The following is a 21712-nucleotide window of genomic DNA, read 5'->3' on the forward strand; positions in this document are numbered from 1 at the left end:
AAGAAGGAGACTCCACCACACTCCTTGGCAGCAAATTCCACTGCCGAACAGCTCTTACTGTCAGGAACCTGACATGCAACTTGTTGGAGTTGCGGGACATCATCCCACATCATGAAAGCATGACATAGGGGAGGGGGGTCTTAAAGAGGATCTACCCTGAGCCAGGAAGAAACCTAAGCATGCGGAATTTGGAAAAAAGAAGACAACAACCCTATTACCAGAGTTGGGGGAAGCATAAAAAAGAGACACTCCCCCCCCGCCCCATCTGACACCAAGCTATCAAAAAAAATTAGTGGGAGCTCTAATGTCAGAGAGGTTTCCCCTAAAACAAAAGTATTAGAAAAGAGGTGGAAAACAAATTAGGGCTCTGGGCAAGCTGGCAACCCCCAAACCTCTACCCTGCCTCTAGTCCAGTGGTTCCTAACCTTTTTTTGGCCATGCCCCACTGAAGTACCTCTAAAATCCTGACCCCCCCCTCCAGTGACATATAATTCTTTACTTTTCAAAAAGTGAGCTCCTATTCATGTGGAGGAAGCCTAAAAGGTCATTAGGTAAAGGTAAAGGGACCCCTGACCGTTAGGTTCAGTCGCGGACGACTCTGGGATTGCTGAGGGAGCCAGCGTTTGTCTGCAGACAGCTTCCAGGCCATGTGGGCAGCATGACAAAGCTGCTTCTGGCAAAACCAGAGCAGCGCATGGAAATGCCATTTACCTTCCTGCCGGAGCGGTACCTCTTTATCTACTTGCACTTTGATGTGCTTTTAAACTGCTCACCCCTTCGTAGGGATTCGAACCGCCGAACTTCTGATCGGCAAGCCGTAGGCTCTGTGGTTTAACCCACAGCGCCACCCGCTTCCCAAAAGGCCATTAAAGTTGGTCTTAAACAAGCTTCCAAAGAACATGGCATCCGTGAGAGAGAAGAATGAAAGGACACTTGAAGTACTGAGGAAGAAATCACGAAGAAAGTGTTAAGAAGAAAAAATGATATGGGAAAAATGGCAAATAAAGTTTCAAAACATATAATAAAGATGTGTATGTCACAATATATATTTGTATACTGTATTATGAGGCCCCTAGAACCACAAGAAACGCAAAAATAAATAAATCAGCTAATAACTCATTCTCAAATTGCCCCCCTGTGGGGCGTGTGCCTCCGTTGGGAACCATGGCTCTAGTCCTTCGCATCCGAGAAGCCAAGACTATGAGGTGGTGCCAAAGTGGAACCGCACGGGCCAGAGAGACGAGGCCACCTTTCCTGCCTAGAGGGATGCTCAGATCCGATGGATCACCCTTACTCTAGGGGTGACACCTTGCCACAGCATCCTTACCATTCCTGAAGGTTCGGTTTGGCCTGGGGAGGAAGGGTGGGGCAGAGACCAGCTCTAATTTTAGCCCAAGCAGGCTTAATAACAGCCTGAATCACCCAGGCGTAAGAACCTAATCTGAAGAGCTACCTTTTGTTTGTCCTGGGGGTGCGGGAGCAAGTTACGCAATCTTGTGGCAAAGGTCTTGGCAGTGAGCGGAAGCGTCGTTTTGGTCCGAGTTTGGCAGAGAGCAATGATCAAAATCAAGGAGGCCGGATGACAGGGGAGGAGACAAAGAGACTTGAGCCACATCTGTGCAAGAAGCCTGTAATTGGAAATAACTGTGATTTAGAGGGACAAGGCCAACTGCAAAGGAGGAAGCAGGTGTAGCTGAGCAAGCGAGAGCAGACAGGCCCAGCCAACACAAACTGACTCAGGCGCTCTAGGAGGTCATAGCCAGGACACCTGGGTTTTCTGAAGTCGGCAGGCCGTTTCAGCCAGGGTTTTCCAAAGCAGGGCACCCACATGTGCATAAAGTGCTGATTAAGGTACTGGTGCTAATAACTGCAATAAGGTCCTGTATTCATGTCTTCTGATGCGGAAGGGCACAGGGAGCCCCCTGTATAGCCATGCATTTATCAATGAAAAAACTGAGAGGGATCAGACCAAAGGTCGGTCTAGGCCGACATCCTGTTTCGCACAGCAGCCAATCAGATGACTCTGGAAAGCCAAGGCAGGGCACAACAAACAGCACTCCGCTACTAGTCAGATGGGCAGGGTACAAATAATAATTACTACTACTACTACTACTACTACTGTTGTTCCATAGCAATTGGGATCCAGCAACATACTGTCTTTTGAATAGAGCTGGCTCTATTTAGCCAACATAGTATAGAGCCATTGACACATTGATGCGACCATGGGTTTGTTGAAGCCACCATCCCTGTAAAGTTAATGATCCATTAAAAACAGATTAAACAAGCCCTTTTCTACCAGGTGGTAATGTGTGGACAGTAACTGCTTGAAGGGTTAGGGCAGGCTTCCTCAACTTCGGCCCTCCAGATGTTTTGAGACTACAATAACCACCATCCCTGACCACTGGTCCTGCTAGCTGGGGATCATGGGAGTTGTAGGCCAAAAACATCTGGAGGGCCAAGGTTGAGGAAGCCTGGGTTAGGGCTTAAGGAAGAATTAGAACCAAATCCAACAAACACTAGAACAGCCTTCCAGAAATTCTGGACTACAATTCCCATTGTGCTGGTTGGGGCTGATGGAATTGTAATCCCAACATTTGGAAGGCAGCAGGCTGAGGAAGGCTGCACTATACCAATCAAAAACACGTACATTTTACGTGTTAAAAGAAATGAACACACCTAAGGAGCAATCTTTTTTTTTATTTTCAATTATATTCAACACGGTAATTTCAATTCCCTGTTCTTTAAAACATATGCAGCTGAGCTGCTGAATAAACAAGTACAATATAGAGACTTCTTTGGAAAAAAAAATACTCATGCGATATTGCACATTTAAGTTTTTCTGCATTTTTTCTTCTTGTTTTTTTTCTCTTGGCGATGCAACCATATAGAAAATACTTCTGTTATGTACAGATATGTTTGGGGAGGGGGGAGTTCACAGATCAGGGCAGGTGGAGAGAAAGAGAGAGAGAAAGAAAGAAAGAAAGAGAGAGAAAATAAAAAGGGGTGGGCGAAGAAAAGAGAAAGGGGTGATATGGTAGAAAAGAAGGGACAATTTATTTTGGCAGAGGAAATCTTGGCTCATGATAGCGCAGGAAAGAAACCACACACAGACAGGATTTTCAGGGTAGTACTTTGGACCCGTTTCTCTTGAAATTACTTCTAGCCCTCAGTTTCACTTGGAAGTACTTCTAGCCCTCAGTTTTAACATTGAAAATATTTGATTGTGTGCGTGCAGGAAGAGGGATGGAGGAGAGCCGTGAAAATGGACACCCTCCCCCACCCCAATGCATCCTCTAGGAAAGCGGCGGCAGAATCCAACAAACCGGAATATGAGAGGTCAAGGAGGCACAGGTCCCGGAGGAGGAGTGGAGTAGCTGGCAAATGGGACAATGACAAATGTGGACTTGTACGGCCAATGTTGTCCATTACACAGCCCAGGGTTGCAGACATCCAGGAGATCCTCACAGTGGGACTGGGCGTTGGCAGAAGGCTGAGGGGTGGGGTGGGGCACTGTCCAGACAGCGGGAAGGGGAATAATGAGACCGTTTCCCTGGGATTTGGCCTCAAGTTCAGGCAAGGGAACATTAGAAGCATCCTTCAGAGCCAGGCTGGACTCTATAGGACGCTGGAGTTTCTGAGAAGGGACGAAGCCACACTCGCACCTGAAAAACCGAGATGCTGAGGGAAGTGAAGAACAGGAGCAGAGATCAAGACCCTCCCGATGTAGCCCCACCGCTGCAACTGTCTCCCCCAACCCCAACCCCCAAGCTATGGCACTTAACAGCCTCATCTTCACAGGCAATACTATCTCGGCTCCTAAATTAATGCCACTGCAGAACTCTCCTGTCCGTCTGGCTCTAGAGAGCCTCGTGGCAGCCAACCCCAAAAGACCATTAAAAAAACCCCAACCGTTACCCACAATTCCCCGCTGATTAAACAGTGCTAAGGCGCTTCTCTTTCTCGCTCATGCACATACACACACACACACTAGCCGCACCCAGGGCTACCACATCCCATTTTTAAACTTGTCTGCTCAAGTTCTCCGACTTCCAGGCCAGCTGCCAGCCTCGGCTGTAAAGCTTGGCTGCTGGGTGCTACCTTCAATTCTGCTGCCCTCTTGTGAGAACTAACCCAACTGTGAAATGCACTGGTTTGATTCGGCAGGATGTGAGTGGGTGTGTGGACTGAGTCCTGCCACCCTTTCCCTCACGCAGCCTTGAGATAGCTGCCCTCCTGAGCTGCAGAGCTATGGGGCCAGAGCTATGAGCAACACCAATTACCCAAGATACCCTGCCGGTTAACAGGGAACCCCCGTTAACTCGACTTTGCCCCCAGCCTCAAAAAACTTCCCAACCTGTAAAGCAACTCTTATTTGCCTGCTGTCAGGAGAACGACATCAAGGCCACCTCGCTCCTCTTGAGCCCCCAGAAAGACTGGCTCCCGTCATCCCCTCTCCCTTTGTTTGTTTAAGGAAAAGCAACAAGCAAATAGCATCACTTTTAAAAGGAAGCCACAAAATAAATACTGTCTCTGGAGAGGAGGGGTGGGGTGGGGGGGAAGAGGGGGGTGGGGAGGACATTGGGCTGGAGAAAAACTTGGCCCCTCTGTGTAAAACAATGGATGATGGGTGTCTGATTGGCTGAGGCTCAGAACCCCCCACATTTGGAGTGTTTTGAGTGGCGAGAGGGAGTTGGCCACCCCTATCCTTGCGTTATGTCTCCTGTTCCGAATGAGGATCTGGTACACAAGGAGGTGGGGTGCGGAATAAGGCCCCTGCATCCCCCCCCCCGGGGGCGGTGGCAGCGGCGGTCACTTGGAGAGTTTGCTGATCACACGGATTAGGGCGGCGTTTTCGTCTTTGAGACGCTGGTTGTCTGCCTTCAAATCCGAAAGAGCCTGCAAGAGAGAAGACGAGTAAGACAAAACCTGCACCACCTGGTAAAATCCTCCACCACCACCCCTCCCCGACCAGGCCGCAACTTCTCTCCGTCAAGCTGTAACTCTAGGATGAGACCCGACGGCTGATCCAACCAGGTGGGAATTACCTTCAATTCTTCCTCTAGCTCTGCTGCTTTCCGCTCCAAAGCTCGGCGCTCCTGGAGGGAGAAGAGGCAAAGGTGAGGATAATGGGAAAGGGGCAGGGGAGCTCCAAGAAGAATGTATTTCAGGAAAGCCAGTCCCTTCAGGGCAGAGGTGGGCTGACTTCAGTCTTGTGTGTCCTAAAAGGCCACCTATGTGCGCGCGTTAGCTTTACGAAGCTCTTTACAGGTTGACTAGTTAAGTGATCCTGAACACACACTCTTGCTTAAGATCATAAGAAGCATCTGGCTGGGTAAGACCAAGGTTGACACACCAAATGCATACTTTGTAAGAATCTCAGAAACCCCTGGGGTACACCTGCATCTACCCTCCCCTGCTAAAGAACGAAAGGATAACCCCTCCGGGCCCACACGATACCCTTCCTACGACTATGAAAGAGCTGGGCTCGTTCTCAGGCTTCTCCAGCAGGAGGAATCAAACAAGTCTTGCAGTTCAGTTCGTTTGAAGCAGCAGAATCCTTAACACACGGCAAGGGGAGAAAAAGAGAGGCAAAAAGAGGTACTTACAAATCTCTCCAGCTCTAGGAGAGCCGGCCGCTCAGCAAAACGCTCTTGCCTCTGTGGGGAACAACGAAACAAAACACACCACGTAAGGTACCCAACACAATGAAGCCCCCAACCATTGAGGGGGAGAGGGGGGTTTGTTTATCTATTAAATCAATTCCCATCATCCCTGACCACTGGTCCTGTTAGCTAGGGATGATGGGAGTTGTAGTCCCAAAACATCTGGAGGGCTGAGTTTGGGGATGCCTGTATTAAATGAAAATTCTACCACCTTCAAAGACTGTGTTAAAAATGGGGGGGGGAGGGGAGCCACGGGATGAAGAAACACATAAACTGCTTTCAGGAAACCAAGGAATTTAAATTTTACCTTCTGAAAATGTCAGGTAATGCTACATTAATAATAATAATGATAATAATAATAACTTCCAAGTACTTGGCAATCATTTTTAAGGAATTTATATGGATTTTTACATACATTTTACTTACCAAGCAAAACTAAATTATATTAATTTAACTAAAATGTCTTTTGAATTCCCAAGTCGTGTTACAACTTTTGAGCACCCCTCACTGTTGGGATTTGCAAGCCCCTTATCTTAACAATGCTGTATCTCAATAGGTGCGCATGGAAGCCAGGTACATATAAAACACACGGCATCCCGTTGCAAAGCTGCCTGTTTCTCTTCATGTCCCCACCGTGTCCCAGCTGCCACCCAGCCGAGAAGCTTCTGTTCTGCCCTGTTCCATACCTGGGTCACTCTTTCCAGCTCCAGCTTGATCTGCGTCAGCTGTAGCTGTGCTTCTTGTAGCTGCTCCTTCAGTTTTTCATTCTCAATCACGAGATCTTCATACAGCTTAGGGTCACACAAACACATGATAAAATAAACCGAATAAGGTACTGAGATCCCTATGAATCCCTTTCCCACCCATATCCCTTCGACCTAGGAGCCCCAACCTCCAATCATGGGAGCTGATATAGCACTTGTGCTCCCTCCTCCCTCCCACTCCTTTTTCCTTGTGTGTCATGATTTTTTTTAGAAATCTTAGTACTGATTTCTAGAAGTTGCTCCAAGACCCTTTTCGGCTAGAGGGTGGGGGTATAAATGCCTGAAATGAAAACGTAGGCAAAACAACTAACTTTCTTGTAATAGTGATCAGGTTCCTCTTTGCAGCCCAAATTGCTGTTCTGTCTCTGGCAGCTGTAGGGAGCTGTCCGGTTTGACAGGACGCTGTTTAGGTGTTCACTGAAAAAGAAAAGGGTAGGGGGCAAACATTATGGGAGATCACCCCTCGGGTGGCTCCTCACACTGTGCAATCCAGGTGGGCGGTATATAATTTTAATAATGGTCTGAAAGTTAAGGCACGAGGATTGGGCACATTAGCAAAGCCACGCGCAGACTTTTGCATATTAAGACTATTGGATCTTGCATTATTTTGGGTTCACCGTTAAAAAAAACCCACCATCCTCGAGGCCAGCATTAATGTCTTTCTACAATATGAATGGCATGAGTACTGAGAAGCATCAGCAGGCAGGCAGGCAGGCAGCAACTCGTGAGTCAACCTACCCCTGAGCCCGTCTCCACACCCCAGTTTGAAGTGCTGGATCCCAAAGAGGAACCTACCTGCCATGTCCTGATGGATCTTCATTGTTGACATGCTCGCTGTCTACATCCTCCTCCCGTCGGCCTTTCCTGCGGTCCCTGATGGCGAGTCTGTTCCGTAGATCCGAATCTGCCTCTGAGCTGGTATCCTCGGCTTCTGAGACTGCAGCGCGGACAGAAAAAGACATGCAGCTGAGGTCAATAGATTATGTTACAATATCAGCAATGGAGCTCGGGAGAGATTTCGGAAGGTTTAAAAGAAAGTTGCCGTAGTACAGAAGTTCCCACAGGCCCAAAGCTAAACATGCCAAAATGAGTGACCTGAAAAACAGAAGAGGAAAGAGGGCACAAAAGTTGAACAGGAGCGTTACCTTTTCTGGGCTGCGAATTCACCACTAACGGATTCACAGTATAAACCGCAGAACCTTCTGAACTCGGGAGCCGGAATCTCCTAGAGGAGTCCTGCATGAGGCAGCAGGGTTAGGATCAGGGGAAAAGCAAGAAGGGAGATAAATTACACACAGGCTGCACGCTGGTTCAAGGCAACAAGGCAGCAATTTGCGGAGGGCCAGACGAAAGCAAGGAATGAGTGAAATGGACTGGGTTATGGGCGCCACTGCGCCATGGGATGTGCAAAAACACAGCAGACTCTCACCCAACCCAGTGCCAATGAAGAACCCACACTATGCAGTCTGATGGATACAAATAACCCAACACCTATCATGAAGGTTGGGAAGTGGATACAGCACACAGCCTGCCATAAGCTACCTTGATTTCACCTGTGTTCTGCTTGGGAAGATTTGTATCTTGAAGAGGCAGGTAACAATTCTAATCACCCTAGATCAGAGCAATAGCCTCGGCATAGGTCCACCTATCGCGGTTCCCTCTGAGCAAGCCAGAAGTTCCCCCACTGGCCTGGCTGCCACATCTTCCACCCCACCAGAGCCCCTATGCATCCTGCCATCTCTACCGTAGTCTCCTGGGACTGCTGCTCTCCATCTTTGTCATGCTTCTCGTCCTCCTTATTTCGCTGCTCCGGGGCTGCTCTGGAGTCCCCAGCCCGGCCCATGGTCTTCTCAGCCTCCTTCAGATCCGTGAGGGTGACACCCTGCAAGTGAGAAGAGAAGGAAAGGCACATGAAAATGATGCGCCAAACAGAGAACCACCCCGCCACCTAGAGGTGGATACTGGCACGACACAGCAAGAGTTCTTTGTCAAGTCTCTGAGCTAGCCCAGACAAGCACATTCCCTTAATCCCGACAGTCCCCTCTTCCGGTATGCTTAGCGGTACCTCCACACTTGAACCACCATGACCTGCACCAACCCCTACCCGTACCCCAGTATGTTTCCGAGCACAATTTAAAGTGTTGGTGCTGACCTTTAAATCCCTAAATGGCCTAGGTCCTGTATACCTGAAGGAGCGTCTCCACCCCCATCGTTCAGCCCGGACACTGAGATCCAGCGCCGAGGGCCTTCTGGCGGTTCCCTCACTGTGAGAAGCAAAGCTACAGGGAACCAGGCAGAGGGCCTTCTCGGTAGTGGCACCCGCCCTGTGGAACGCCCTCCCATCAGAGGTCAGAGGGATAAACAACTACCTGACATTTAGAAAATACCTAAAGGCAGCCCTGTTTAGGGCAGTTTTTAATCTGTGATATTTTAATGTATTTTAATGTGTGTTGGAAGCTGCCCAGAGTGGCGGGGGGGACCCGGCCAGATGGGCGGGGTATAAATAATAAATTATTTTTATTAATTATCATTACCTGCGTGGAACGCCTGGACTGCCTCATGAGTCTCGAACGGGCCTTCCTCTGGGACTCCGACTCTTCGTCCCGCACGGGCGTCTGGTACGACCTGGCAGAGGAACGAAGGGTTGGGCAGCATATACAAGGCTTTCTCTTTGTGCCCCTTCCATTGCTCCAAGGGGCCTCCCCGTTCTTACTTGCCAACCACCTCAGAGCCTGTGCCCTGGCTGGTTGCTTCAGTAATGGGAAGGAAGCGCTATGCAACCAGGCCAAGGGCCTTCTCGGTAGTGGCACCCACCCTGGGGCACGCACCCCCATCAGATGTTAAGGAGATGGGTAAATTATATAACATTTAGGAAACCTCTGAAGGTAGCCTTTTATAGGGAAGCTGTTTAAGGTTTAATGTTTTACTATGTTTTTATATATGCTGGAAGCCACCCAGAGAGGCTGGGGCAACCCAGTCAGATGGGTGGGGTACAAATGATAAATTATATTACTACTACTACTACTACAGTCGTGCCTTGGATCCCGAAAGCCTTGGCACTTGGACGTTTTGGCTCCCGAATGCTGCAAACCCGGAAGTGAATGTTCCAGTTTGCAAACGTTCTTTGGAACCCGAGCATCCGACGGGGCTCCTGTGGCTTGCGATTGGCTGCAGGAGCTTCCTGCAGTCAATCAGAAGCCGTGCTTTGGTTTCCGAACGTTTTGGAAGTCGAACGGACTTCCAGAATGGATTCCGTTTGACTTCCAAGGTATGACTGTACTGCTAGGCATGTCCCTTTGCCTACCCTGGTAGTTTCCTCCCAGCCTTCTTGACTTTGGAGTGGGAAAATGCAAGTCTGCCCTCCCTCTGATGTCCTCTTCGGCCTGCCTAACTGGGCACAGAACACTCTGAGACAGGTCAGATGCCTCGCAGAGAAGCTCACTCCTAGCTTCTAGGAGCCACATGGTGAGAGCTGAGTGCAGGGTGGGGACCAAAGGGGGACAAACTACCCCCGAAGGAGCATGACGTGTCCCCTATCAGAGATGCTACCACTCCCCTAACACCCCATGCACTGCTTGCATGTTTGCAAGAATCAGGGGCTGGTACGGTTTCAAATTGGATGGGGGGGCCTATGTTGAGATTCCTGTACTTCAGGGGGTTGGACTAGATGACCCTCAGCCCCCTTCCAACCCTTACGACATCAGTGGCAGCAAAAGCAGCTGGTGAGTAAGCACTGCTCCCCCCTACCCCCCCCCCCCCGGCACCAAGATGTGGCTGCCATTGTAACAGTGATGAAGAGTCAACAGAAAAGGAAAGATTATGTAGAAAGAAGAGAAGCAGCAGAGAACCGGCGGGGGGTGCTGCATCAACAAGGAATCCCCGCTCCTTGGATACAGAGACGAGCCCATCTATCGTGACCCTAATTGCTTTTTGTAGTCTGCCTGCCCCGGGCCCCACCAACCCTCACCTTCGGCGGTCCCGGGGATCCATGCCAGAGCTGATGGCAGTGGAAGGAGGGGGTTGGTGTGGGGCAAGGGCTGTGTCTATCTTCATCTGAAGGCCACCTTCTAAGTTTCTGCGGGGAGGGAGGGAGGAGAGAAAGGAGAGAGGGAGAAAGAGAGACAGCACGTGGAAGAGAGTGTGTTCAGAGGAGGTCCCTGAAAAGGCCTTTCACTTGCACTCCCAACCACCCCATGGTTACCTAGAACTCCTGCTTTGACCCAGAGGGCTCCCAAACTTGTGAGTTAAGCCCCCACCCGTTACAAGCTCTTGCTTGTATGAGCCGTTCCCACAAACCACCTAGAATTGACGGCAGATGTTTTTCCTCACTGGCTAGTCCCCCTTTGAAACTGCTATATACAGCATGCCTGATGCACAAATTATTTTTACTGTTGGCATTTTATTTGCCACCAGTGCAGCAAGGCAAATCTTTAATTAATCCTGTCTTATGGGTAAGTGAAGACATAGCTAAATTCCCAAAGCAACCCGACTTCTATTTAAAGAGACTCAGAACTCCTCCTTTGAAGTCTACGCCGCCGCCCCCCCCCCTGCCAACCATTTGTGCTCAGTGATAAACTTTAGGAAGACTGTTCTATGAAATAATTAAATAACCTAAGCACCCTTAAAATCCACTCCAGACCTTTTGTCACTTTGGACACTACTGTCAGCAGCCCCAAATTACAGATTGTGAAAGGAGAATGAAAACAAGATAAGGAAAAGGCAAGATAAGAGATGTGCTGAAGACAGACAACAGAGTTCACATCCGCCCAAGAAGCTGAGTACCCAAGGAACGTGGGCCCATGCTCTTAACCACCAATAAGGTGAGTGGAGCTTGCAGGAACCTAGCTTTCCCAACCTAGAGCCCACCAGAGGTCGCTGCACTACAACTCCCATCATCCCCTGCTGCTCGCCACACTGGCTGAGGTTGATGGGAGCAGGAAGCCCAATGACGTCCAAAGGCTCAGGAAGGGATTACACATCGCTCCTGTCTTCCGAGTGCAGAGAGGAATACAAAAAGGAATGTGGCCTGTATTCCTCTTGCACTCCCCCAGAGTCAAGGGCTTAATGCCTTACTACCAACTCAGCTCGTTCCCTTTCATCACATTTCTTTCTAACGCTCAGGGCAGCAGGCGAGGATGAAACAGAAGGGAAGATCCATCCCGTCGTTCAGCGAGCTTCACACCGGAGTGTCTCCCTGACAACGGCCTGGAATCCCAAGTCCCACATGTTGGCTTGCCAGCGGTCGATTACTCACGCTCGCCTGGGATCCCGGTGGGGCTCCGTGTCTGGGAGGGCAAATATCCGCCGAGTCGGGGTCGGAGTTACGCGGGCCAGGCGTGGTTCTTTGCTCTGTAAAAAGTGGGGGGAAAGGGGGAATGAGGGGGGAATCCCTATGTCAGGGGTCAGCAAACTTTTTCAGCAGGGGGCCGGTTCACTGTCCCTCAGACCTTGTGGGGGGCCGGACTATATTTTGGAAAAAAAATATGAACGAATTCCTATGCCCCACAAATAACCCAGAGATGCATTTTAAATAAAAGGACACATTCTACACATGTAAAAACACCAGGCAGGCCCCACAAATAGCCCAGAGATCCATTTTAAATAAAAGGACACATTCTACTCATGTAAAAACATGCTGATTCCCGGACCGTCCGCGGGCTGGATTTAGAAGGCAATTGGGCTGCATCCGGCCCCCGGGCCTTGGTTTGGGGACCCCTGCCCTATGTGCTGTTACTGTTAACACTGTGAATTCACATTCTGCCCAGGAGGGGCAGTAGCTCAGAGGCCAGCTGGAGACCTGGGAAGCTTTGGCTGTGCTTTTGGCCAGATACCACAAGCTCTGTCTGTCTTAAGCGAGGTTTTGTGAGTCTCTTGATGGATACCAGAGACACGGCTCTACCAGAGAGCAGCACTGAGCCCGATGCCGAACACGGAAGCGACGCTTACAAGTAGCTGTGGCCGAGACCAGAGAAAGGTCAACGAAACAAGGGAGCGAGGGCAGAGTTAAGAGGAAAACCACACCAAAGGACGGAATGGAAAAGGACAATCTGGAGAAGATTTTTCTTGTCCCCAAGTGACCCCAGTAGGGGGTTCCCTGCCCAAGGGAATTCCCTCCCGCACATCCCCATGGCTCTCAAGCTAAGCCCCACATGCCTAACCCCCCCCCCAATGCAACAAGCTGGCTAGCAAGCAAGCAAGGTAATCAGCCACACCCTCTAATGGGCAGAGGCTCCTACCGCATCACCCGCTGGCTCAGAAGCTGTGCTCCTATTGGCTAACCCTGGGCCAATGGGGTTCTTGTTCCACTTCCGTAAGAGCTCCCGGATGTCTTGCTGCAGGTATAACAGGCAGTGATGGGTTGAGGTTGGGAGGAGTGGGGAGGAGGGAGGGTGAGAGAAAGAAAGAAAGAAAAGAGGGCAAAAGAGGCTACACTCATGGCAGAACCCCACACGCCTTGAAATCCTCTTCTGAGAAGCCGCCCAGCTGGAATGAGGGGTCCCACATAACTGCAGGCTCTCTTCCCATAAACCGGAGCCTTTAAAGCTGCTAACTCTTGAGATGGAAACTGGGGAGAAGGTCAGAAAAAGCCTCCCCTCTTTTGGCACTCCTTTCAATTTAGCCCCAGTGTTTTAAGTTACAATATGGGAGGTACAGGGACCAAGGTGTGTTTGTCTCCCCAGCTGAGAAGCCGTACATGTTTAAGACTCCGGAAATATTTAGGCTGGCTGAAGGAGACAAAAAAAGCATTCTGCACTTGCTCAGAGAAAACAGTTGCTCAGCCAGCCATTATGTGGGAGATCCCACAGCCAACACCAGTGTGCCTCTGAGCATGTGCAGAGGCTATTTCCTTAATCGTCCTGGTCAACGAGGGTGCAGGGTACAGAAGCTGCCTGCAAGCTTTAAGAGTTAAACCAGAGCACTAGAAGAATCTATCTTTACCCACCTCAAGGTTAATTCAAATGCTATGCCGCGATATCCAAAAAGAAGCAAAAGGTGAGCCAATGAGGCTGCTTTACAATGAGCCAAGTCATTGGTCCTTCTAGTACAGGGATCTCCAAACTTTGGCCCTCCAGATGTTTTAGACTACAATTCCCATCATCCCTGACCACTGGTCCTGTTAGCTAGGGATCATGGGAGTTGTAGGCCAAAACATCTGGAGGGCCACAGTTTGGGGATGCCTGTTCTAGTATCTTTTCCTCTGATTGGCAGAGACTTTCCAAAGCCTCAAGACAGAGGACTTCCCAAGCTCTGCTTCCCAAGATCCATTTATCCGAGCAGAGATGCTAAGAGCGCGAACTCTCTACTTACTTGCTTGCTTCCAATAACTTAATACTGCTTCTGATAGCCGTGGGGAGTGGCAGGGTGTCCTATGCAGAAGACTCCACCTTCTGGTCCCCGGAAGACCTACCTGCCCTCCTCCAGCTGTGGTTTCTCCAAAATGCTTTCAAGAATTCCCGTGCAGCCCTAAGGGCTAGCAGCTAGCTTACTATTTTTAAACATTAAGAAAATGAACACCAAAAGCTAAATTCCAAGCGAGAGAAAGCAAATGGAATGCACACAAGCCTGACTGTATCACAAGATGTTGCTAGGGATACGCAATGTACAAATAAGATAGAAAATCCTGAAGGTCCGACTTCTCCTGTATGCACCTGTGTGTCAGCAGGTGCCCTGCTCTGGGTGGCCCCACCCCTGTCCTGAAGATGAAATGTCCTCCCCAAACACCTGCCTGTTACATATTCTGCCATTTTTAGGCACCCTCATTGCGCTTTCCCAATCTACCAGATGAGATACAATCTGAGACCGCTTGGTAATTTTCAGTTGCTGTCTTCTGCACTGTTTGGTCTGTTGCTGGTTTCCTTCTTATCTTACTTGACACTGTTTTAAATCTAACCTCATCCTTAAAGAAAAACAACCCAAGCCATAAACTGCTTAGGAGGCCAATTGGTGGAAAGAAACAGAATGAATCTTAATTGCACCAAACAGAGCCTTAAAGTGCTCACTGCCCCTTCATAGCAAATGGAAAGATCCTTGCTTTTGCTCCAATCCAACGCTGCCAAGCTGAATTGAAATGCCCCCCCCCAAAGTTAGTCACTCAGGTATTGTAACGGCACAGCTTACCTTTTCCTCCGTATCAAGCCTGGGGCTGGATGCCGACCGCTTGATGCCACTGGCCTCCTTGGCAGCCGCCTCCTCCTCCAGCTTTGCGTCCTGCAGCACCCCAAAGCTGCTGGTCTTCCGTAGGCTCTGCTTCCAGATTGCGGGAGCTGCCGTGTCCTCTGGCTCCATGGTGCGGCTAGAGCCTCCAGAGAACTGTTGGGGGGGTGGGAGCGGGAGAGGAGGAGAAAAGAGACAGACAGAGGAAGTGGGGAGAAGAGGAAGGAAGGGGAGTCAGGATGGATGGAGGGAACTTGAGAAACTCGGGACAATGGAGTTGGGAGCGGACAAGCAGGGAATAACCAGGCAGGGCTATGTGGGGATGCTCAGTCCTTTGCACAGAACCTGACAGCTCCTTGGACAGCAAGCAAGCAGCAAGCACTGCTAGAGAATGGGGCTCTCAGTTACCTAGAACAGGGTTTCCCAAACTTGGGTCTCCAGTTGTATTTGGACTACAATTCCCATCAGGGGCGTAGCTAGCTGCTCCGGTACCTAGAGCAGTTGGGGCAGGGCGAGCCGCCCAGGGGGGCAGTGTGGCGAGCCTGATGAGTCCGCCTGATGAATGCAAGCCCCACGTTGCTGTTTCGGGCAGCGCGGGGCCCTGAGCCACTCCCAGGTGAGACGTGTGGCTCAGGCCCACTGCAGGCCAGGCTCTGCGGTACGTGCTGCCCCCCAGTGTGCCATTTTGTCACCCCCCTCAAGGATGACATCTGGGGCGGGGCGCACCCCCCTTCCTATGCCCCCGATTCCCATAATCTCTGACCACTGGTCCTGCTAGCTAGGGATGATGGGAGTTGTAGCTCCCCCCCAAAAAAGCTGCAGACCCAAGTTTGGAAAACCCTGATCTAGGAGAAGGACTAGGGTGGAGATGAAGGATGTTATGAGTCCCAAATCAAGAAAAGAGGGCTCAGCAGAGTGCAGACGAGAGCTGGGAGACCCTTGGGAAGGAAGCAACATCTATGCAACAGAGGCATGGCCAGAGTTTGGGGGAGTGGGGCTGTGCAGCCAACTAGGGGAGAGCCAGGCCTCCCGGGATTGTCTCTACAGGAAGACAGATTTAAAAGCAAGTGCCCAGCAGTGATTTCCCCAAACAAGAGGCACTACAGGGAAGGTCAAAACCACCAACTCCCTGCAATCCCCAACTCAAAAGATTTGCATGCTGCCAAGATTGCTGGGAGAAAGCCACCCTGCACATGCTCAAGAGACGTTTCGTTACTGCTTTGCATGTTCCAGGCCAAAGTCTTGGCACGGAAGTAGGTTAAAGGACTGGATTTCAGCTCAGTTGGATGGATGCAGCTCTGTAGCTTTCCCACCGCACTCACAAGAGAGATCTACCCAGAACTGTGGAACAGCTTCTATTAAACAGACAAGCTATGGAGGCCTCTCTCTTCTGCATAATGACATTCTTGGCAGTGCTAACAAACAACGCTTCACTCAAGGTTGCAACAAGGGTGTACGTGGATATTTAGCATCAAACTCCAACATGGCATGTGGGGCAGGGAGAGGAGGGTGTGCAAGTGTCGGGGCTGCAACGAATGCCATGCCAGGGGCCACCTCCCACCTCCATGCACTTGGGGGGGGGCTCTCTCAAAATGAGGCTGCCCTGAGCTCCCCCTCCCACCCACCCACCCCCACCAGCGGCCCTTGCTGACTGGGCATTCCAAAGCAGAGCAGCCAACGCTTTTAATGAGGAGGACCGTCAAGAGCCACATCATAATGCATCAGCCCTGGGGAATCTTGGAAAGCTTTCAGAGCAGAGTTCATGGCAGGTGAGCAGGGCTGGAAAGCTGCCTGGGCAGAACCGAAAGCTGGTCAGGAAGTTGCTGAGCTCTGAGAAGTTCGCATCAGCTTCCCTGCTGAGGAAGGCTTGGACCGCAGCCCTTTCGGTAACACATTCCGCACCGCCTCCCTTCGCAGGAAGGCTTTGGGCTTGGTGGCCACGCTTCCCTGTTCCGCTCAGGCAGGCTCATGCCGAGCCGTGCTGTCCAGGTTCCCAGCAGCCTCTGCCCCAACCCAGTATTGCCCCCTGAGTGGCCCACCAGACCCCTGGTCCTCAAGCACACCATCCCACAGGCCGCATATAGCTCACTTTAAACCTCTACCTATTTCTCTCTCTTCCCAAGTAGCAGCAATCTTACATCTTCAGGGGAAACCCCCTTCTCTGCCGATAAAAATAAAATCCCCACACCTGCACTCGCGGGAGCTGCCCCTGCTGCACACCTGAGACTGAACACCCACCTAGCCCAGTTCCACTCGGTGGCCAAAAAAGAGGCTTTCGGGTTTTTTGCTGGCATATTTTTAAAAGCCTGCGGTCATCCCAAGTACTCCCACTTCTAGCAAATGGATCTGCCTTAGGAAATACAAGAGGGACCTGCAAGAAAACGTTGCATGGTTGGAATCCTCCTGTTCCAGGGTTCCGGCCAGCCTGTCAGGCCCCTTTCAAGGATACTCCAGTTCTTTCCTCCAGCAATGCCACCCCACCCACTGCCAGTCATCATTTCATGCCCACTGTGGGACACTTTTAGAACCTGCCCCACCAGTTCCCCCACATCCCAATACAGTACTGTAATTCCTTGAGGTTCCCTCCAGTCTCCCAATGCCTCTCTCTTCTATGTACACGGGTTGGCGCTCTGGGAACGAGTTTGCTATATGTGGCAGTGGCTTGGACTGGAGGTGCTGAAGACCCCGGCAAAAGCCGCCCAACCAGGAGGTGGGGGCCTGGTCCGCCACGATAATCTGATTAAAGCAGCTCTAAAAACACACAGCCAGTGGTGACTCGCCAGGCAAGAGAATGCTCAGCTTCTTTTAAGGCCTTGGTGTCATGAAGCCAGTCTTCTCCAACCTGGTGCCGTCCAGATGTTAGGTTTCCAACTCCCATGAGCCTCAGCCAGCATGGCCAACAGGAATGATGGGAATTGTGGCTCAACATCTGGAAGGTACCAGCTTAAGAGACAATTGTGCCAGACCATTAACGGGGGAAACGACACCCACAATGGCACATTCTCTCCACACCCCACAGCCCCCTTGCATCAGCATGGGACACTCACTGCAGCTTTTTGCTCCTTCTGGGGCACCAGAATGATCCCTGTTTTGCGCAAGCTTTGCCGCCACATGGAAGGCCCCAGAGGGCTGGGGATGGGCAGAACAGGGGTGATGAAGGCAAACTGTGGCTGGAGTGGGCAGGCGGAAGGATGGAAGCAAGAAGCGGGACGAGGTGCAAGCCAGAAGCAGATGGAAGGCGTATGAGGAAATGTGTAAAGGAAAACAAAGGCAGAAAAAGAAAACACAAAAGTCCGACGTATTTCACACAGTGCAGGCAGAAATGGCATGCGGTGGAAAGGATGGCCGACCAGGCATTAGAATGTCCGTGTGCCCAAGGCCCAACCAACTTGGCCAACGTATTTAGGAGGCCTCTTCTTGGAGAGTCACCTGCCAATCAGATCGCCAGACTCGCCTGTGCTGACGTCCCAAACAGGATGACGGTCATTCTGGCCTCATCCCAGGGTAGGTGCAAGAGAGGTGACTGGTTAATCAAGCATGCAAGATGAATGTGTTGGTGTGTTAAAACAGGAGAAGTTATAAATGGGGACTCAGAAAGTGTTGCGTGGCAGAGGGGAAGGGAGCATTCATGCAAGGACCCATGAAAAGCCAACTGAGAGGGGAAAGAAAAGAAGCTAGTCCTTAACAGGCAAGTAGCACCCCGTAGAGGACCGAGGTCTTGTGGCTGTCTGCTCCCCCTGTGTCCAAATCCTGATTCCACAGAAACTATGAGTCCTGGTTCCCAGGACATAGAAGTCCTAACTACCTTCACTCTTCATTCTCCCTCCTCCCAAGACAACCCCTTAGTGAAGTGACTACTCAAGAGGGGTAAGCTGAGGCCTGAAGCCTTAAGTCCAACACCATGAATGCAAAAGTGATTGGAAATGTCTCTTTTAAGAGGCCCCGCTGCTCATCACCTCTTAATTCTCAAGAGCTGGATTTTGACAGGAGTCCAGTAGCTCCCAGGCCTACACTGTGAAAGGTGACAGGGACCTTTCACCTAAGGGAGAAGATAAGAGTTCATGTAGGTGAGCAAAGCCTCACCTTCTGCCCCATGGGACTGGGGGACACAGGGCTGACAGGGGTCACGGAGACGCCATTCACTGCACTGCTGTCTGTTGGGGGAACGGCCTTCACCTCTGCCAAAGGAGAGAAAGCAGTTAGCATCTAATTGGCTGTGCCAGACCCTTCCGAGACCTGGGCCAATGAGGGCCATTGCCCACCACGTAGCTCCGCCTACCATTGGAATGTGGCGTCTCCTCCCCCTCCGAGGCAGAGCTGGTCTCCTCCTCGCCAACAGCAATGGTCCCCAGGGTCTTGCGTTCCTTTGACTGGTCCTGGACGGAGATCTTCTCCTTGCTGCTCATGCGGCACACAGAGCTCCTAAGAAGCAGCAGAGAGGAGATGCGGGGAATCAAGGGTGTTAAAGGAAAGTGGATCATTTAAAAAGTAGCTAAGTTGCTCAGCCCACCACGGTTAATTACATCAATGGTGTGTTTGCCCAGACAGAGCCAATGGGAGCCATTGGAAGGTTGCAAACTTCAGCCACACTGACAACTGCTTCGTTCCAACAGCCCTCATTTCCCTATTTACGATCAAGTTCAAGGGGAGATCTCGAGATGAAAGAGTCTGGGCTTAGAGGTCACATGGGCTGGGTTGGCATACTCTGGTGAACTGGTTTAGGCCAGGTGTAGCTTCATGGCAGCTGCCCTACAGGGGAACACTGGTTTCTTGCACGAACAGCTGCTCTAGAACTCAGACAACTCAGGCACATGACGACATGCCATTTCTCCTGAAATTTGGCTTTTTGCTGCCAACCAACCTAAGGGCTTGCTCCTTTGTGCCAATCCTGGAAGTGCTGCACACCTGTATTTCCGTATTAAATCTTTTCCTGCTCTTCAGCCAAAAAGGCTCTCGATCAGTGGAAATCGAGATTGTTCTGATCCTCAAGCCTGCGATGTGACTGAGCAACAACAAAAAGAAGATCTACAACTCAACGGGCAACGTGGAGGCTGCGCCCCCAAACCTTGCACTTCACACGCTTCGTAACTTCACACAGGGGAGAGGTGTTTGAGCTGGCACATGACCTCCATGTCTGAACATGCGCGAGCTAGCGCATGGCTTCCTTTTAGAAAACAACCACTGAGGTTGCCTTGGTGATGTCTCGTAACGAAATGCCCAACCAACGCAAGTTTGAGGCAAGCGAGCTGATGCTTCCTGCTAACAGGAGAGGCTTTGCTTCCCTGCTAATGTTTGTGGGACGACAGGAGACACTTGCAATTTGTACAGGCTCGACGCCTAGAACCACAAAACAGTTGGATAGCCCAACCTGACGTCTGCAGTCTGTAACAGTAAACACTTCTGCAGCAAACCGGGCTGCCAAACTTGCTGCACGCCAAATAAAGACTTCTCTCTGAACCTGTTTTGCAACATGCACTTGGCCTGGGGTTTGCATGCGTCTGTTCTTATACCGCTGAGCCACAAGCTGCATCCTAGATTAAAAGAACCGATAGCCGACAGAGCTGCAAGCCAGGGCCTTTACCAACTCGTGGGAAATGACGGCTGGGAGCAAGGGAGGAAGCTGTGGACTTTAGAACCAGATATGCGGCATTAAAAGGTTGAGAACCTAAGAGACAAATGCCCCACGCGCCCACACCTCACCTCCGGTGCTTGCTTGTGTACGATGGGGGCTGCTCCAAGCTGGTGTCAATCACTGCCTGCTTCAGGTGAGCTTCCTTCTTGCTGCGTAGCTGAAGGTTATGGAGAGAGATGGGGGGTGAGGGTCAAGCTCTCATTCCCTTTGGCTATGTGACCTTCGTAACGATGAACAGATTTTGCCAGGGTAGCAGAGGGCAATGGCACCTGCCCTTCTGGGCAGACATACCTGGGGCGAGAGCACTAGGAGAAGAGCAGCAATGGCTGAGATCTGTACCAAACAAGCTGCGGGAACCGATACTGAAATGGGCTGCTGAATTTAAGGGGGAGGGCGACGTGTTTGGGAAAATAAAGCGCAGATGTGCCCACTTGTTGGCATTTGCATTGAGTGCAGCCGAGAAGGAGCAGAGTACTTGCACGGCTTAGGAGCTAGGAAAGGTCCACCACAAGGATGGTCATGGATACAGGAAGAGCCTTGCTGGATCAGAAGAGTGGCCCATTGAGGACACTGGTGCTCCTTTGGTCTGATCCCCGCACCCCCAGCCACAAATATTCAGCATTACATCATGTTCTCTGGAAGTGGAGGCAGCGTAGACAGCCATCATGATGTGAAACCAGTGACACAATACTTATGTTCTGCTCTACAACCACAAAAGGCTCTCAAAGCATCTTGGGAATCAACCTGAACTCAAATCTGGTACGCTGCCTGGAGCTGGTAAGAGCTGGGAGCTCCAACAAACCCAGGAGGGCACCACAGACTTCTCGCCTTTGCCACACGTGATTTTGGAAACCTCCACCTAAATCAAAACACCCCAAACACTTTAAGGCCAGGCTTTGCCAATCTGGTGCCTTCCAGGTGCTGTTGGACTACAACTCCCACCATCCCCAGCCAGAGGCCTCCAACAACACCTGTTGGGAAGCTGCTCCAGCCCCTTGCTTCTTCACATGTCCTGTGTGCCAAGGCTTCTTTCCCTCTTTATGGCTTACAAGCTGGCTCTCTCAAGACTGGTTCTCACAGGAAAACTCTTGGGGGAGAGAGAGAGACCTTTTAAGGTTTCCAAAGGGCCCGAAGGCTGATCTGGTTTCAGTCCACTGCTGGAAAAAGAGCATGCAGCTGACAGGCGGGCGGGAGAAGCCCATGCTGCTTTCCATCCCCTCGGGAACAAGCCTCTCTCGCCGCGGAAGGTTTTTGCCGGGAGCACTGGAAAAGGGAGGCGTGTGGGCTTTGGCCCACCCTGCGGTTTCAGAAACGCTGCCCTGGGCTGGTGAAACTCAAATTAAGCTGACAGGTGGGGTCGGCCTTGCTCCCTGACCTCCTGCCCCGTGGGGTCGTTGCCGTTCCTCTCTACTTTCTGCTCTTGTGGCTGATGCTGCACAAGGTAGGAAGGCTGTGTAAAATAACATTAACCATGACTGAGCCTCCCCTGCCCCCCTCAA

General features: G+C 50.9%; 1 protein-coding gene across 3 annotated transcripts in view; it reads right to left on the reverse strand.

The window, feature by feature from the left end:
* Positions 1-2677: 2677 nt before the first annotated feature.
* Positions 2678-21712, reverse strand: part of PPP1R12C (protein phosphatase 1 regulatory subunit 12C) — a 39208-nt gene continuing 20173 nt past the window's right edge. The window contains exons 7-22 of one of the 3 annotated variants that reach the window (XM_088656361.1): positions 20282-20370; positions 18861-19003; positions 18665-18759; positions 14546-14737; positions 12664-12759; positions 11682-11776; positions 10395-10502; positions 8962-9052; positions 8172-8309; positions 7573-7663; positions 7223-7364; positions 6739-6844; positions 6350-6454; positions 5607-5657; positions 5046-5096; positions 2678-4896 (exon numbers count right to left, since the gene is read on the reverse strand). In XM_088656361.1, the coding sequence (XP_088512487.1) occupies positions 4810-4896; positions 5046-5096; positions 5607-5657; positions 6350-6454; positions 6739-6844; positions 7223-7364; positions 7573-7663; positions 8172-8309; positions 8962-9052; positions 10395-10502; positions 11682-11776; positions 12664-12759; positions 14546-14737; positions 18665-18759; positions 18861-19003; positions 20282-20370 (1680 nt within the window). In that variant the 3' untranslated portion in view covers positions 2678-4809. The remainder of the gene's footprint in view (positions 4897-5045; positions 5097-5606; positions 5658-6349; positions 6455-6738; positions 6845-7222; positions 7365-7572; positions 7664-8171; positions 8310-8961; positions 9053-10394; positions 10503-11681; positions 11777-12663; positions 12760-14545; positions 14738-18664; positions 18760-18860; positions 19004-20281; positions 20371-21712) is intronic. The other 2 variants (XM_088656362.1, XM_035134590.3) reach the window with 2 other exon arrangements.

This window comes from Zootoca vivipara, chromosome 12 (genome assembly GCF_965207765.1).
Source record: "Zootoca vivipara chromosome 12, rZooViv2.hap1.1, whole genome shotgun sequence".
In the NCBI taxonomy this organism is placed as follows: Eukaryota; Metazoa; Chordata; class Lepidosauria; order Squamata; family Lacertidae; genus Zootoca; species Zootoca vivipara.